The sequence below is a fragment of the Bos mutus genome, chromosome 25 (genome assembly GCF_027580195.1).
Source record: "Bos mutus isolate GX-2022 chromosome 25, NWIPB_WYAK_1.1, whole genome shotgun sequence".
NCBI classification, from domain to species: domain Eukaryota; kingdom Metazoa; phylum Chordata; class Mammalia; order Artiodactyla; family Bovidae; genus Bos; species Bos mutus.
Genome location: NC_091641.1, coordinates 5,159,534 through 5,175,450, shown reverse-complemented (window position 1 = coordinate 5,175,450; position 15,917 = coordinate 5,159,534). Strand labels below are relative to the sequence as shown.

General features: G+C 56.0%; 1 protein-coding gene across 2 annotated transcripts in view; it reads right to left on the bottom strand.

Annotated features, from left to right (window-relative positions):
- MAD1L1 (mitotic arrest deficient 1 like 1) overlaps positions 1 to 15,917 on the bottom strand; it is a 244,258-nt gene that overhangs the window by 191,412 nt on the left and 36,929 nt on the right. For both annotated transcript variants that reach the window (XM_070362807.1, XM_070362808.1), the window contains one exon: positions 3,392 to 3,478. In XM_070362807.1, the coding sequence (XP_070218908.1) occupies positions 3,392 to 3,478 (87 nt within the window). The remainder of the gene's footprint in view (positions 1 to 3,391; positions 3,479 to 15,917) is intronic.

Sequence of the window (15,917 nt, the reverse complement as noted above, 5' to 3'; positions counted from 1 at the left end):
CACCTGCAGGCCCACGACGCACGGCCCCACTGCGCAGAGCAACGCGTGGCAAAGGGCGCTCTGCGGCCACACGGAGCACCTCTCCAGGACCCGGCTCCAGCCTCAAACGACGCCATGGAGCTCCCAGGACGCGCAGACCAGGATTCAAATCCTGCCTCCACGGCTTCCTAACTGTCTGACACGGGGCTCAGCGCTCTGCTGGGGGACAGAGACAGCACCATCGTGCTTGGCTCAGGGGAGACACCATGCGCGAGGCAGTCAGCACGCAGCCCAGCACTGGAAATACTCTCAGCACCACCACACGTGCACAGGGACAGCCTTCACCCTCAGCACACCCCCACGGGGCCCAAGACCAGCCACAGGAACAAGACGAACGCTGGGCAGCCACGAGTGGAAGGCAAGGTTCCCTGGGCTGTGATTAAACTCCAGTCCTAAGGCAGGCACCGACAGGCCGCTCTAACCAGCGACCCACAGCGCCTCTGGAGCTGTCTGTCCCAGGAGGACCATGGTGCAGAAAGCAGGGACCAGCCCACCGGGCCAGGGCACCCTGCTCACAGAAAGGCCCACCAACAGCAGCTGTCGCCAAGGTCGCCCGCCAAGACGTCGGCTGGACTCAAGGCCACAGAGGACTTCCCAGCACCACCCACACACCACCTGTTTCCTGAGCGCGGCTGATGACGAGGCTCCCCCCGCCATCTCGCCTCATCCTCTAAAGAGCCCCGAAAGCCTCCAGCCAGAACCGCGCCTGCCTGGGGCTGGGCAGAGCTCAGCTTCTGCTCTCCTGCCAAGGCGCCTCTCCTGGTCTAGCCTGGATTCTGCCCAGCTGCCTGCAAAGTCTTGAGGGAGTGACATCAGCCCCTCACGAGGTCTCCTGGCCTCCGCACGGAACACACCCAGCACGGCGACGTCGGTTTGCCAGCTGTGAGCACGGCACTGCCCACGGCCCTCTGTCCTGCTTGGCCAGGGCCCCGAGGGCAGAGGACCCCAGCCTGGCATCTCCCTACAGGGGCCTGCATGTGACTCCACCACCAACAGGCGGGGTGGGAACCTCACCTGCTCCCAGGGCCTGAGGCCCTCAGAAGACCCCTGGCTCCTGCCATGCTTTCTGTCGCCGGATGAGGGGGGCCTCCCTGGGAGGAAGGGGACGGTGCTCAGCGCCTGTACACAAGACACGCTCCTGAGACGGGCGCACAGCCAAGACCGCTCGTCCGCGTAGCCGTCAGCGGCGTGAGGACAGGACCGAGAGCACCCCGGCCCTGGCCAACGACCCATCCCAGGCCCGTGGCCTGAGGCGTCGCACGTCCTCTCCCCTACCCTGCCGGGACCCGTCAGGCAGGTTGGCCACCCTGCCGAAGAGGTGAAGCTCTTCCTCAGGAGGCCTGAGACGCCCTTGCTCCCGGGGCAGCTGCACTGGATCTCAGAGGGAACCCAAGGGTCCTGAGAGGCGGACGAGGGGCCCCCAGTCCCCCAGACCACCTCCCCTCCGTGCTGGACCGCTCCCTGCAGTGCGAGGCCATTTCTAAACCCAGCCCACAGAAGAGCTGGGACGCCTGACTCACCGCCGAGGACCACAGCCAGAGCCACGCTCACAGCTCTGAGAGGCGGACCTTCCTGAGCCACACTCGCAGCCCTGAGAGGCTGACCTTCCTGAGCCACACTCGCAGCCCTGAGAGGCTGACCTTCCTGAGCCACACTCGCAGCTCCGAGAGGCTGACCTCCCTGAGCCACACTCACAGCTCTGAGAGGCGGACTTTCCTGCTGCTGCTCAAGCAGGAAACTTCGGAAAGCACCTCACAGTTTGGCGGGAGAAAGATGCAGACAAGTTTCCTTTCCTGTAATAGTTCATTCTGTTTCAAATTCAAAGTAAAATAAAGAGGATTGCGTGGAAAAATGTTAAAGCTTTAATTTCAAGTCACTTTTAACGCCCATTTCATCTGACAGCAACTTTGAAAGCAAAAGGCAATCTTTATCATTTGAGGTTTTTAAACTAAATTGATGTGATTATGTCCAACACAACCAGATGCTTCTAAAAGCAATTTTCAAAGTGACATCAGCCCCCAAAATAAGAAAGCCTTCCTTTGGTTATTAATAAACTATTAACACACAGTCTGCACAGGGGGTGAGGCTGCGGGGGGTGACCACGGCCCACAGGCTGACCTCACAGACCCCTTCCCACCAGCCCGTCAGGGCGAGGGTGAGCGTCCAAGGTCCCTCTTGGTCACCATCCTTTCAGCCGCCCCGAGCCTTCCTCACCGGAGGGGCTGACCTCACACGACGGTCCACCTTCAAGTGACTCTAAGCGGGAACCGCCTAGTTTGACCTCATCCTCCGTGGGCACCTGGTCTGGGGCAGGGAGCATGACTGGGGGGAGTCTGCCAGCAGTGGGGGTCCTAGGAAAGGTTTCCTTGTTCCAAAAAGGAGAGGCCTCTCCTCCTGCCTCTGACTCGACACCCAGGATGTAGGCAGCCACCCTGCATACATGAGAGACGCCTGCCTGGGCCCCAGAGGAGGGAGGCGGACAGCAGTGGACAGGCCCACGCATGGTTCAGGAGGAGCAGGCCGGCACGTGGGCGGGCTCCCCTTTCCCGGCACAGAGCTCTACAAAGCCCTGGAATTTCCTCAACAGTGAATGATGTGAGTGTCCCTTCGGCCAGACCCCTGGGCAGCGTGGGGCTGGGGGGGTGGAGGGTGCCAGAGGAACCAACGCTGGGAAGAGAGGCGGGAAGTTCCACCTGCCCCCTCCCCGCCGCCTCCAGGGAGGGGAGTGGGCTGGAGAGCCAGGAAGTCACCAACGGCTGAGACTTAACCAAGCAGGAAACTCACAGAAACCCTGAAAAGGGGCCTCCGAGGCGGTGGACACGAGGCGGCGCTGGAAGGGCAGCACGCCCGGAGCGGACAGGGCAGCCCTGCCCCCGCCCCACACAAGCCTGGGGCGTCTCTTCCCGTCCAGCTGATCTGAGCTGCACGCTTCACAACAAACCCGTGATCCAAGACAGAGCGCTTTCCTGAGTTCCAGCCATCACTCCAGCACCTGATCAGAGGCAGGGAGGACCCTGCACTCCCGGCCAGATGGACGCGCAGGCGCACCTTGTAGGACTGAGCCTCACGCCTGGGGCCCGGCTGGCCTGGGAGTCACGGCAGAGTGGAACTGGCCCGGGACACCAGCAGGCGTCTGAGTAAGAGCGGGCACAGGACACACCGCAGGCTGGGCGCGGGGAGGCCCTGGCCCTGGACCCCCAGGCGCAGGGTAGGGCCTCAGTGCGGCGGGGCAGGATGAGGGACACCGCACATCTGCAGTGCCTGCCCCACTCTGCGAAGCCAGGGGCACGCTCACCCGCAAGGCCTCTCCAAAGCAAGTTGGTTGTTGGATAAGCGCGGCCGCCAGGCCTACCTGCTGGTGATGGCACTGTTCCTGTCCTTCAGGGCCAGCTCGCGCTGCTGCAGCTCCACAATGAACCTAGACAGGTCCTCTGGCGTCCTGGGGGGACAAGAACACATGAGGTCAGGGGGATGTGCCCGCAGGGGACGGGGCTCTGACCCTAGGGGCCGGCCCAAAGCCAGGCAAGCTGCTGGCGGACCTCAGAGCCGGGCGAGTCAGGGCCTGTGAGGCCCCCGGACAGCGTGTGTGGGCTCACAGCACAGCCGGCCGCCGGCCACGTGGCACTGGGGACGTCACTCGTGCCAGCCCACGCCTGTGAAAACCAAGTCGGTACGTCGCATCACTGCCTCGCAGAGGACGTGAAGTGAGGAGGAAGCGCGCCTGCCAGCGGCCCGCAGACAGGGTGCCCGGGCACGCTAGCCTCCTCCCTCCTCTCAGACACCACGCGCGCGGACGGCAGCGGGGGAACAGCAGGCGCCACGGGCACGGTGCCTCCCGTGTCGAAACGCCTCCAGGGGGACGATCAGGCCAATGGTCACGGCAGACGCGCTGCTCACCGTCTCCATTTCACAGACGGGGAAACTGAGACTAAAAGTCCGTGACGGTGGGCTCCAAGGTCGCCCGCTCTCCCAGCACGGAGCCTCAACCTGAGCCCTGTCCTCCAGCTCAGCACCCGGCTCAGGAGAGCGTGCACAGAAGTGCCTTCGCCATTCACACGCCCAGCAGGCACAGGAAGGGCGCTCAACACCACTAATCCTCAGAGAGACGCAAATCCAAACCGTGCTCGGGCCCACCTCACGCCGGCAACAACGGCCATTATCAAAGTCTGCTGCTGCTGCTGCTGCGTCGCTTCAGTCATGTCCGACTCTGTGCGACCCCACAGACGGCAGCCCACCAGGCTCCCCCGTCCCTGGGATTCTCCAGGCAAGAACACTGGAGTGGGTTGCCATTTCCTTCTCTAATACATGAAAGTGAAAAGTGAAAGTGAAGTCGCTCAGTCGTGTCCGACTCTGTGCGACCCCAGAGACGGCAGCCCACTAGGCTCCTCTGTCCCTGGGATTCTCCAGGCAAGAACACTGGAGTGGGTTGCCATTTCCTTCTCCAATGCATGAAAGTGAAAAATGAAAGTAATAAATACAAATAAAGCAGATAAACGACAGGACCTACTGTAGAGCAGAGGCGACTGCGTTCAGCGCCTTGTGATAACCTACAACGGGAAAGACCCTGAAAAAGGACAGACACACGTAACTGAGCCCTGTGCTGTACTGTCAGCGCAGTCCTGAAATACCAGCCCTGTAAACTAACTACACATCAGCGTCAAAGAACGGGTTTTTTTTAATGTCTTCAAAGAGGAAGAAAGACGAGAGACAGAGATGGAACATCAAGTGGAGAGCAAAGACTCCTGAGCCCTGCATGGAGCTAACATGGCATTAAAAAAAATGAAAGATGCTCAACACCACTAATTCTTAGAGAAACGCAAAGCAAAACCATCCTCAGGCGCCACGTGGAGGCGAGCACAGGCCCGGGGCTCAGGCCCAGGGCTCCACGGGGCGACAGCGCAGTGCGCACAGGCTCCTCTCCCAGCCCCAGAGCCAGCACAGCACCCAGGCCCAGAGCACTCTCTGGCCTCCCCACTCCTGCTGAAGTTGCCCCTGCTGTCCCGCCTGTCCGAGGGCCACTCACAGAAACCTGCTGAGCTGAGCCTCATGTTCAGAGCCCACAGACCCCGAGCCACCAGGCCTGGAGGGGCCTCTCCGCCTCCCGCCAGACTTTCCTCTGCTGCCTGGACACACCAACCCATCCGCTCCCGGAATATCCGTGATGGTTAACCCTGGGCCTGCAGAACGCCTCCCTCAGCCTCCCCAGGCCTCTCTCATCCTCACTGGAGAGGTCTCGGGACAGCTGTCACTTCCTCCGAGAAGCCCCCAAGCCTCTCCTCGCCTCATCACAAGGCTGCTCAGGACCATCTGCCCTGTGACCAGCGGGGCCTCCTGGGTCTGCTATCACTAGGCGTGAAGCCTAAGGCCCCTGCGTGCCGGCAGTGTGTCCTGAAGGCCCAGCGCAGCCCTGGCACGAAGCAGAGCCCACAGCCGCCCCACACAGGCCTCTGTCCTCAGCACCCCCCAGCAGGGAAGGCCAGGCCCTCTTCGTTTCACATCGCCTCATGCAGGCCGTCCCCGGCTGCCAGAAAAACACCCTTTCCTGCACATTTTGTGAGGACACGGCCTTGATGTGTGAGGAACCAAGAGGCATGATGCCAAGATTTCTATCCTTGCTCTGCCCTGAATGCCAGCCAGCTCTGTGGATGAGAAAACACATGAAAAATGCTCACCAGCAGAGACCTGTGAAAACTGAAATCTAAGAGGGGAGGGGTTGAGCCAGCCTTGAACGCCAGATCCCCATTCTTCTCAGAGCTTCCTCATGTCTGCCGACCTCAGAGAGTAAGTAAGCGAACCAAGTAAACCCTTTTAAGCCAAGAGGGTTTTTTTTTTTTTTAACATTTTAAAGAGATTGAAGTTATCTTCTATTTTTTATGCTAAGGAGTATGCAAACTATTATTAAATCAATGGAAACTATATTCAAAACCGATGAAACTACGCACGTCTACCTTTACAAGGTCACCAGTCCCTCTGGGCCCAAGGGGAAGCGTCTGTCAGACAGACGGCCACACACCCTCTGGGGGCCTCATGAGCTGAGGGGGCGGTATTCTCTCATCACAGGCAAGCTGTGTGCAATGTCCTCCAGGCAGAAACCTGTCTGGAAGCTGGAGGGCAACGGCAGGGCTGGGAGCACAGGACGGCAATTTAGAAACCAGGGTCTTGCCCTGAGGCACAAACTAGCCCCACAAAGCCAGGAACTAGAGTTGACACAGAAAGCTCTCAACCAAGGCCCTCCGTTCTCCTCTGAAGTAAAGATAATTTGAAATGTAACCATTTAATAATGAGGAGAAATTGGGAATGGTCAAATGAAGAGAAAAATGAACTTAACATGCTCTTCTTCAGAAACGCTCTACTCCCGCTGACGGCTCAGGCACCTGCACCCTCCCGGGACACCCGCAGGCTGGGGCCACCTACACGCGGCCATGCCAGCCGGTGGCCGAGGCGCACACTCTCCAGCTGAACCTCGGGGCAGCCATCAGACCCCAAACCCGCTGGAACTTTTGAGCAGCTACTTCAACAAGCCATCAAGGGGACTGGCTCCATATCTGAATAAACTAAGCAGGCAGCTGGCTTTCTTCTACCCCCCACGCCACTCCTCCCTCTCGACCAGCCACGCAAACAAGAGCCCCCCGCAGCAACTCCCCAGGGGGGGTGCGGCTCATCCGAGCACGCAGGGAGCTGCTCCCACTGAGAGCTTGCGGCGGGGAGGCTGCGCAGGGCCCAAGGCCAGGGCAGACTCCGCAGGCAGCCTCCGGCCACACCCCAGCCCCAGGCGCAGTGCCATCGCCCAGAGCCAGTGGCCAGCCCCGTCAGGCGAGCCCGCAGGTCACGCACAACGCGTCTTCATGGCCATCCCAAAGAGCCCCAGCACCACAGCCTGCGCCGCAGGGACACCCCGTTCCAAAGAGCCCCAGCACCACAGCCCTCACAGCAGGGACACCCCGTTCCAAAGAGCCCCAGCACCACAGCCCGCACCGCAGGGACACCCCGTCCCAAAGAGCCCCAGCACCACAGCCTGCGCCGCAGGGACACCCCTGACAGCATCCAGTGAGGGCCTGGCCCAGCGCTCGCTCTGGCCCCGCTTGTGTTTGCCAAGTCAGGCGTCGGGGGCCGGTTCCACACAGCGCGGGGGCCAAGGGGCGCGTGCCCTCCCCGAGGCCCAGGCCTCTGCCCCTGTGCCCTGACCCGGGTGGAGGGCAAGCAGACACACCCAGTGTCTCGTAATCGCTAGCACCTCCCTCCGTGCTGGCTCTCCAAGCTCTGCAGGGCTGAGCGCGGAGCAGAGAGGAGGAAGACAGCATCTTCTGTGTGGACCACACAGCAGGGAGGAAGGGGAGGGCAGGAGGGGGAGACACTGATTTCTAGGCCTCGGGGAGGACGCGTTCATTTGTTCAGACCCTAAGGAGCACCCGGCCCGCAGGCAGGGCCTCAGCCAGCACTGCAAGCAGGAGGCGTGCCAAGACCCCACGCTCCCAAAGTGCGCCTGCCCCTCCTCGGGGAGCCAGAGCAGGCCCGCGGGCACGCAGAGAAATGCCTCAAGTGTAGAGTGTCCACTTCCATATGCACCCTGCCCCTCCTCGGGGAGGCCGAGCAGGCCGGCAGGCACGCAGAGAAAGGGTGCATCTTTCCATATGCACCCAAAACTGCACCTCCACTGCTTATTTCTAAAGAAAGGCACCGATGTGCCCGCATATTTACAGAATATAACCTAGCCAGGTCAGGGCCAAGAGGGGTGGTTAAAATCAAAGGGATCTTAAACTTCACGTGCCTTATTTGAATTTCTTTTGATGAGCATTTATATATTATATGCATAAGTACAAATAAAAACTACAGGAAAAGCCACGCACACGCTCCCCATGCGGCAACGCCACTGGCAACGCCAGCCGGGCAGGCAGAGGCGCTGACGGGAGACGGGGCTCCCCCGGGGAGGCTCAGCACAGCAGAGCCCAGGCGCCCGGGGACACAGCAAAGGGCCACCTGGGGACGCTGCCACCATCTGCCCATCAGGAGCGCCAAGTGGGCCAGAGGGAGGTTCCTGAAGGGCTATTGAATCAAGAAGGATTATTAAACCACTGCAGCCTTCACCACACATCAAATCAAAGGCCAGAGGCCAAAGTGCCCCCCACTGGCAGGAGGAATGTTGATTTTCCAGAGTCTCCTGACCTGGAGTACTCGGAGCTGCTCCCCGAGGGTGCCCTGGGGACTGGCTATGTGCCTGTGACCAGCAGGAGTCGGGCCAAGTGCCATCGCAGCCCAAAACAGCACAGGCGCACGCAGCAGGAAGAGCCAACCACCCCCAAACTTCCGCTTCAAAAGCTAGAAGTGGAGGCCTTCAGAGGGCCCTGGGATCCGCCGACTCAGAGATGACAGGAGCGCGACAGTCCCAACTGCAGCCCAAGCTGTGGCATCTGCTGTTTAAACTCTGGGTTCAGCTGCAAAGCCTTTTAACTCTAACTGGTGGGCTTTGAAGGGGGAAAGTCTCTGTTCAATCTGCAGCTGAGTTTTGGCTCGAGGTCAGCTGCGAGCAGAACAGGAGCCCGGGGAGTGGGGCCCAGTGGTTCATTCTCGAGGCAGAGGCACTCCAGCTCCAGCAGAGCTACTCTGAGGCTCCTGACAGCAGATGCCAGCACTCTTGCTGAAGCTCACAGAGCTGTTTCAACGGGCCTGAAAGACACGAGATCCAGAGGACTCCCATTTCTAAAATGAATCAAACAGCGACAACCAGAAAACTAATTAACAAGCAAGAAACCTCAAGCTCTCTTCCATGGTGTTATTTTCCAGAAGAGAAGCCCGCAGGACACAGAGCCACAGCCCAAAGAGTGGGTCAGAGGGCCCTGTCAGAGAGGGGCACACGCAGGTGGGGTGGACTCTCTCCCAGACAGGCTTCTGCAGAAAATATGCACAGGTGGGAACCAGACACATCATGGAGAAAAGCTTGGTGCTAAAGCCCAAATGGAGCAAGGGCATTCATGGCTGCAAAGTCACAGCACGTCCTGGCGAATCAGGGGGTTTTGATAATCTGACCCAGTCATGTAGGGAGAGAGAAGGAAATGGCAACCCACTCCAGTATTCTTGCCTGGAGAATCCCGTGGACAGAGGAGCCTGGTGGGCTGCTGCCCATGGGGTCGCACAGAGTCGGACACGACTGAAGCAACCTGGCGGCAGCAGCAGCATGTAGGGAAGCTGGGGAGGATTCATGTCACCGAAGACTGGCAAAGCCTGGCCCACAGCCCGGGATAGGGAGAAGCAGCACCCAGCCCTGAGGCCACGCAGGGTGCTGGATACTCCAGAGAAGGAAGCCTGTGACCACTGACCATCTTGAGGCCACAGGAACCAACCTTTAGGGGAAGAAGGCCATCGGTCTGTCAGCACCAAGCCCGGGGCCAGGCCATGCCATCCTGGCCACATGGTGGACGGCGGCCATCAGACTGCTCCTCAAGCTGCTGTGTCCCAGATGGACGGAGAGCAAGTCACTCTTTCCCCGAGAGGTGACCCAGAATAGACGCGGGCTCAGGCACACACCCAAAGGGCACACGTCTGAAGGCCCGCGTGGGGCACCCAGCACAGGGGACCCTCATCAAGGCGCAGCCCACCCCTGTGACCAACGGCGGTTTTCACACGAGACCAGGTCCTCTGCCCAGCAGCCAACCTGCCTGCCCAGCAGCCAACCTGCCTGCCTGCTGGGACGAGAGGCCTGGGCTGCTCCAGGTCACCGCACATCTACAGGCCTTCCCGACTCCCAGGACCACGCTGGTCCTGTCTCCCCAGTCACAGGGAGGTCTACAAGACCAACCACTGTACTCAGAGCCCCCGAAGCCCACGTCCCGTGGGCCCTCACCCTGAGCCACTCTCTCAGCCCCAGGCCTCATCCGATGACGGCACTCCCACACTCCTGCCAACAGCCCTCAGCCTCGGGCCTTCAATAAACGTGAGCTGAAAGAATAAAGAAGGCAGTATGGCTCTGCAGAATAGTAACTATCCAACTAAATTCTACCCGAGTTTGAACTCAGAGCACTGGATCAGAAGTTTAGTGTTACAGGTTACATAAATTACAGTCCCTCTGTAAAGTATATTAAAAAGGTCTAATGTATACCAAGGAAATATAATACCTATTTGCAAAATAACTTTTCTAAAACTTAGCATTACAAACTTATACTTTAGAATCAGATATTATACAAAATTTTTCAAAAGAGAAAATAATTATTTCGTGATGAACTAATGCATTAGAAACTAATTATAACCACTTATAATGAAATAATCGTATATCATTTCTAAATGATGTTTAGCTAGGTATAATAATAAGAATAATTTGCATTGTAAGTCTGGCAAAAATATATTAATAAAAAACTTCCCATCTGAAGTAATCAAGCCGGGTCACTGTTCCCAAAAGTTGGCTAAAGCAGGTAATCAATATCCATATCGCAAACATTTTAACCTAAGATATTACATGTACACAATCATTCTCCAAGCTGCGAACTTCTTCTTCAAATATGGGTCCACTAAACTGGAGCTTCATGTTATATTTCTGTATAAACCACAAATTATAATTCATGATTTTAGCTGTTTCTTTCAAATAGACACCTGCCATCTTCCTAAATTTTATAACTTTTCTCCTAGTTTTCTATAGTCAATTCACTTTACTCAACAGCTTCTTTTTAGAAATTTTCCTTTGAGACTTTTCAAAACATCCAACTTTGCTTTCACAAAAACACTGCTCTCTTCACATACTTTTCACCAGACTCTTACAGTATTTAATTAAACTGTGTGATTACAATAACATGTGAAACTGGCAGAGAAGCAGGCTCATCTCGGAGAGCCCAGCACCACTCAGGGGGCTGCAACCCCCGGGCATCCTGCCACGATGAACACACAGGGCTGGCTCTGGAGGTGGGAGGAGGGATGGGGTGGGGTTCTTAACCTGAGGGTGGGTCCAGAGGAGGCTGTATCTACTCTTTAAAGACATTTCTGTCTGTGGATAGTGCCCTTCAAAATGTCTTTTAAAAAAAATTAGCCTACGTCCCAAGCATCTGCTGTGCTGCAGCAATCTATCAGGACGTTTCAGAGAACGATGAGGGGTGCTGGCCAGTTTCAGGAGAGGCACTTGGGTGCACAGCTCTTCCAAGAGCTGCCACCCTACTTTCTGAAAGAATCAGACACAGCACAGATGGGAGACCAATGCAAAAAGCAGATTCCACAAACCACCAAAGCACAGAGAGGCAACAGCAAGCAGTTAATACCTCAAATTCTAACTCCATTCACTCCTAGTTATGTGACCTCTGACAATCATTAACCTCTCCAAACTTCAGGTCCCTCTTCGGGAAAATGACTGTAATAATAGTGTCCACCACACGCGGCTGTCATGAGAATACTGCATATAAAGGACTCAACGTGCAAGAGCATTACGCTATTATGAATTATAGGCATTAAAGAACACATAGCCAAAATGATATCTGTGTCCAATTAGAAAGCAAAGTGGCAGTTACTGGTTACCAGTATGAATTCACTAAGAATAAGATTTACATAAATTAACATTTCCACCTCTGATTTGGTTATTGTAGCACAGACTGATGTAGAAATTCGTGACATATTATGAGAACATTTATCTACTCCCGGCCTCATTCCAGAGCAGACATGAGGAGACTCTGAATGTCTCCAGGCACAGCTCCAAAAGCACTGATTAACAGGGAGAGACCAGAGCGCAGAGGGCAGGGCCCTGCTCCAGAGGCACCGGGTCCTGTCCGTGCCCAGCTCTGCTCCTCCCCGGACACAAAACAGGGACGACCTACGGAGCCCTGCAGAGGCCTCCACAGGTGCCTGGGAGGCCGGTTGGACCCCTTCGGGGCTCTCGTCTCTGCTGGTGGTGAAGCCCTCCAGGACAAGGCCCAACCCCCGACCCACCCAAAACTTCCCCATCCATCCGGAACAGACAGTACCACCAGTCTCCAGGTAATACAAAATGAAGCCAGCACCTGCTCAATGACCATCAGAGTCCATAAAATCGCTCAGGGGCTGGGGAGAAGGGGCGGGGGAGGCAGGGGATGAGAGCCTGGCTGTGCGCCCCACCCCGAGGAGGGAGAGGACAGGGGCCCCTGCAGCCAGCCAGGACCTGCAGACACAGGGCTATGGCGCATGCGGCTGACACGCATGGCGAAGACGAGCCCGTAGCCAGCTCGCGGTCTGTCAGCGGCTAGCTTCTCTGTGGCCGAGAAGGTCCTAGAGCTGGCCCTCCACGACAGCACACGCAGGTCCGGTTTCACCTGGCCGTCCACTAGCAGCAATAGGCCGAACTGCTTCAGGGAAGTGAATTACACGGCTCCCCAGACACATGTAAATAAAATGAAGAAATTTCAAATTTACAGTTGCTGCCTTCGAATTCTTCCTCCCAGCTCAGGCAGGATTAAAAGGACTTCAAAGCAGCCTGGGTTCCAATTAAGCCAGTGTGACCACCCCAGGGACGCTGGAATATTCCTCTGATTAACAAGAGGCGCTCTTTGAACTGTTTGAGCTAAAAAAAAAGCGTTCAGAACCTTTCAAACAAATGCCATAATTTTCTCTCCCTGTTCCCTCACTCTCTGGGAAAGTTTATCTTTTGAATGCTTTAAACATTGAAAAAGAAAGCTGGATAATGGCCCCAAACACAACTTGAGCCACGAGCTCAGAACAGGGCCATGGGCAACAAGCTCAGGGTGCCATGGCAGGCCAGCCTGCGTCACCACAGGCACGTCCACGCCACCAAGCTGGGGGAGAGGTCGGCAGAACCGGCCAGTGGGGGCCGAGCGAGGGGCCTTCCACCAGGGCCACAGGTCCACTGTCACAGTCCGTGACGAGGGCGCCGACAGAAAGGGGACCTCGTGGAGCCCCTGGGCGCAGGGCAGAGCTGCTGCCCGTGAGGACCACCAGCACACACAGTGGGCAACACGCTGGAGCCTGCCAAAGAGAGGGACACACAGGCGCGTGGCCGGGGTGACACAGGACAGAGCCACGTGAGCCCAGAGTGTGAGGCAGCCCCTCAGGGGCGGGGGCACCCGAGGACTCGAGGCAGAAGCTGCACAAGGAGACATGCGGCTGTCCCAGCCCCGGTGCCAGACCGCCTGTGGGCGCACGAGCCGAGGGGAAACCAAGCCCATCTCCCCCGGCCCCGGTGCCAGACTGCCTGTGGGCCCATGGACCGAGGGGAAACCAAGTCCGGCCCCCCAGCCCACACTGGGCCTCCAGAGATGTGCGGTCCCCGATACTGATACACCTACTGCACACACGTCAATGGTTGGGTCAAACCTATTGGGACCATCCATGTTTTATGATCAAGAATAAGCTTTGAGATTGTTATAATCAAGAAGAAGGAGAGTGGAAACCTTGAATGGGCAGAAAAAGACGACCTGGTGCCCATCCAGCTACCTATGAAGTATATCTGTCTTCTAATCTTTGAGCTATTTTACAAGTTAGTGAGTAGAAAAAAGGGGTTTCCAGGTGGCTCAGAGGTAAAGAATCCACCTGCCAATGAAGGAGATGTGGGTTCAATCCCTGGGTCGGGAAGAACCTTGGGAAGAGAAAATGGCCACCTACCCCAGTATTCTTGCCTGGAGAATCCCATGGACAGAGGAGCCTGGCGGGATACAGTCCGTGGGGCTGCAGAGAGTCGGACATGACTGAGCACACGAGCACAAGTAGAAGAAAACTAACAGATGCAAAGAGCCCTGTTCTTTGCCTGGTACAGGCTGGGGACACCGAGGCTCACTGCCCGGTGGAGGCTGACAGCTCCCCCTCGCTGGCATCTCAAACCGATTCAGGGGTCCCTCTCTGATGACAAACACGTGGTACTTTAAACCTCCTCTGGACCAGCTACTAGTCCTTCATTAATTCCTGAGTTAAATAAAATAGGTAACACATCCAGAAACCCACAAGACTACTACATTTAAAGCTACAGACTATTGCTGTGAAAATGAAAGAGGCATACACACCATGAAGTGAAAAGTCATGAAGACGTCAATCCTCTCCAAACTGACCTATAAATTCAATGCAAAAATCAATACACATCACAACAGGGCTTTTTTGGCAGATATTGATGACCTATTTATAAAACGTATATAGAAAAGCAAAAGAACCTCTAAGAGCTTAATGTTAACAAAGGAAAAACGTAGACGACCTACAGCACCTTAAGACTTAGTACAAACACACAGCGATCGAGAAAGCACAGTACTGGCATGAAGACAGTCACGTATCAACAGAAGAAAACCTGATCCAGAAACAGCGGCCACAAATACAGCAAACTTACCTGACAGAAACAAAGCAGCTCCAAGGCAGAGGAGCCACTTTACCAAATAACCACTGAAACTCGACAGAAGCGGGGAGGGAAGCCTCGACTCCAGCCTCAGGCGCCACGTGGCACGAACCACACGCCAGCACATAAAGAATCAAAACAAAGAGATTCTAGAAGAAAACATAAGAAAGCTCATCTCCAACCACGGAATGTGAGAAGACTCCTTAAAGCACAAAAACCGCTAACCATAAAAGACAAAAACTGATAAATGGGTTTCATCAAAGTTGAGCAGCACTGCTGAGGCTTAACGGCTACGGTTAACTTATTACCGATAATTTCCTACTGTGAAAGGTCTGGTGAGGCTCTGTGATAAGAATAATGGGACTGAAGCGGAGACCGTGTTGTTTCTGTGGCACCCAAAACAAAGACATAAAGGCAATCGAAACCCTGGACCACAGCCTCCCTGCAGGTCACCACTGTCATGAGACTGCTCACAGCCGGGGCGGAGGCTCCCCACCCTGACCCTGACTCCACAGCTCTGCCGACGTCTCCAGTAACCGTGTCCCCCAGCCCCCAAGACGTGAAGCCACGCCACCCGAGACCCCGGACGTGAAGCCACGTCATCTGAGCCCCCGGACTTGAAGCCACACCACCTGAGCCCCCGGACGTGAAGCCACGCCACCTGCACCAGGTCCTTCTTCCTCCCCAGTCCGGAGGTCTAGGGGAGAGACCATATCACTCCCACTGGAATAACCACAATTTCTTTTTAAACAGCTCAAATTTGGTGAAGTTATGATGCAACAGGAACTCCCATACGATGTGGGCAGGCAAGTAAAATCATACAGCCATGCTGGAAGGCACCTGGTGTACTAATGTGCTCTCGGGAACTGACCCAAGAGAAGTAACAGCACAGTATGCACAGACCTGGCCATAGTGTCACAGCAGCTTCACGCACAGCAGCCAGCAGCTGCAAACAATCTGAATGTCCACAGAGGGATGGACACATGAACTGCGAGACGGTCACACAATGGACCACTTCCAACACTGAAACAGAATCTCAGATGTCAGACGGCGGCGGGGCGGGGGGGTGGGTGGGGGGACGGGGTGAAGGAGGGCGTGCCAGAGGGGCTCGCTCCAAGCCTTACTCGAGGGACCAGGCCCCCAGCCTCTGCTGGCTCAGCCTCATCTCAGCCCCGGGAGCCCCAGGCGGAACAAGACAGCAATTAAGCAATACACACACTCGCCGTTCCATGTGTTTACAACTGAAGAACAGAAAAAAACAATCTACAGGAGCCGAGAACAGTGGCTGTCCCTGGGGTAGGCATCGACGGGAAGAGACAGAGGAAAATTTCTGAGCCTATGGAAACTTCATAAACTTCACTGAGGTGCTGACTGACAGGTGACACAATTTCAAAACTTAAGGTCAATCCTTTCACTGTATTATTATCCTCAATTAAACATTTTTAAAGGAATTGAAAAAAAATTTCCTTTTTTTAAGGCCTCACTGAATGCCACTGTCAAGGGACGTGAACGAGATGTAGCAATACACAGGTATTCTCTGAAGTAATCAGCTTTTAGATTTCTGGGAAGCAGAGACCACCTTTAATCCTAGGAAGCTGGT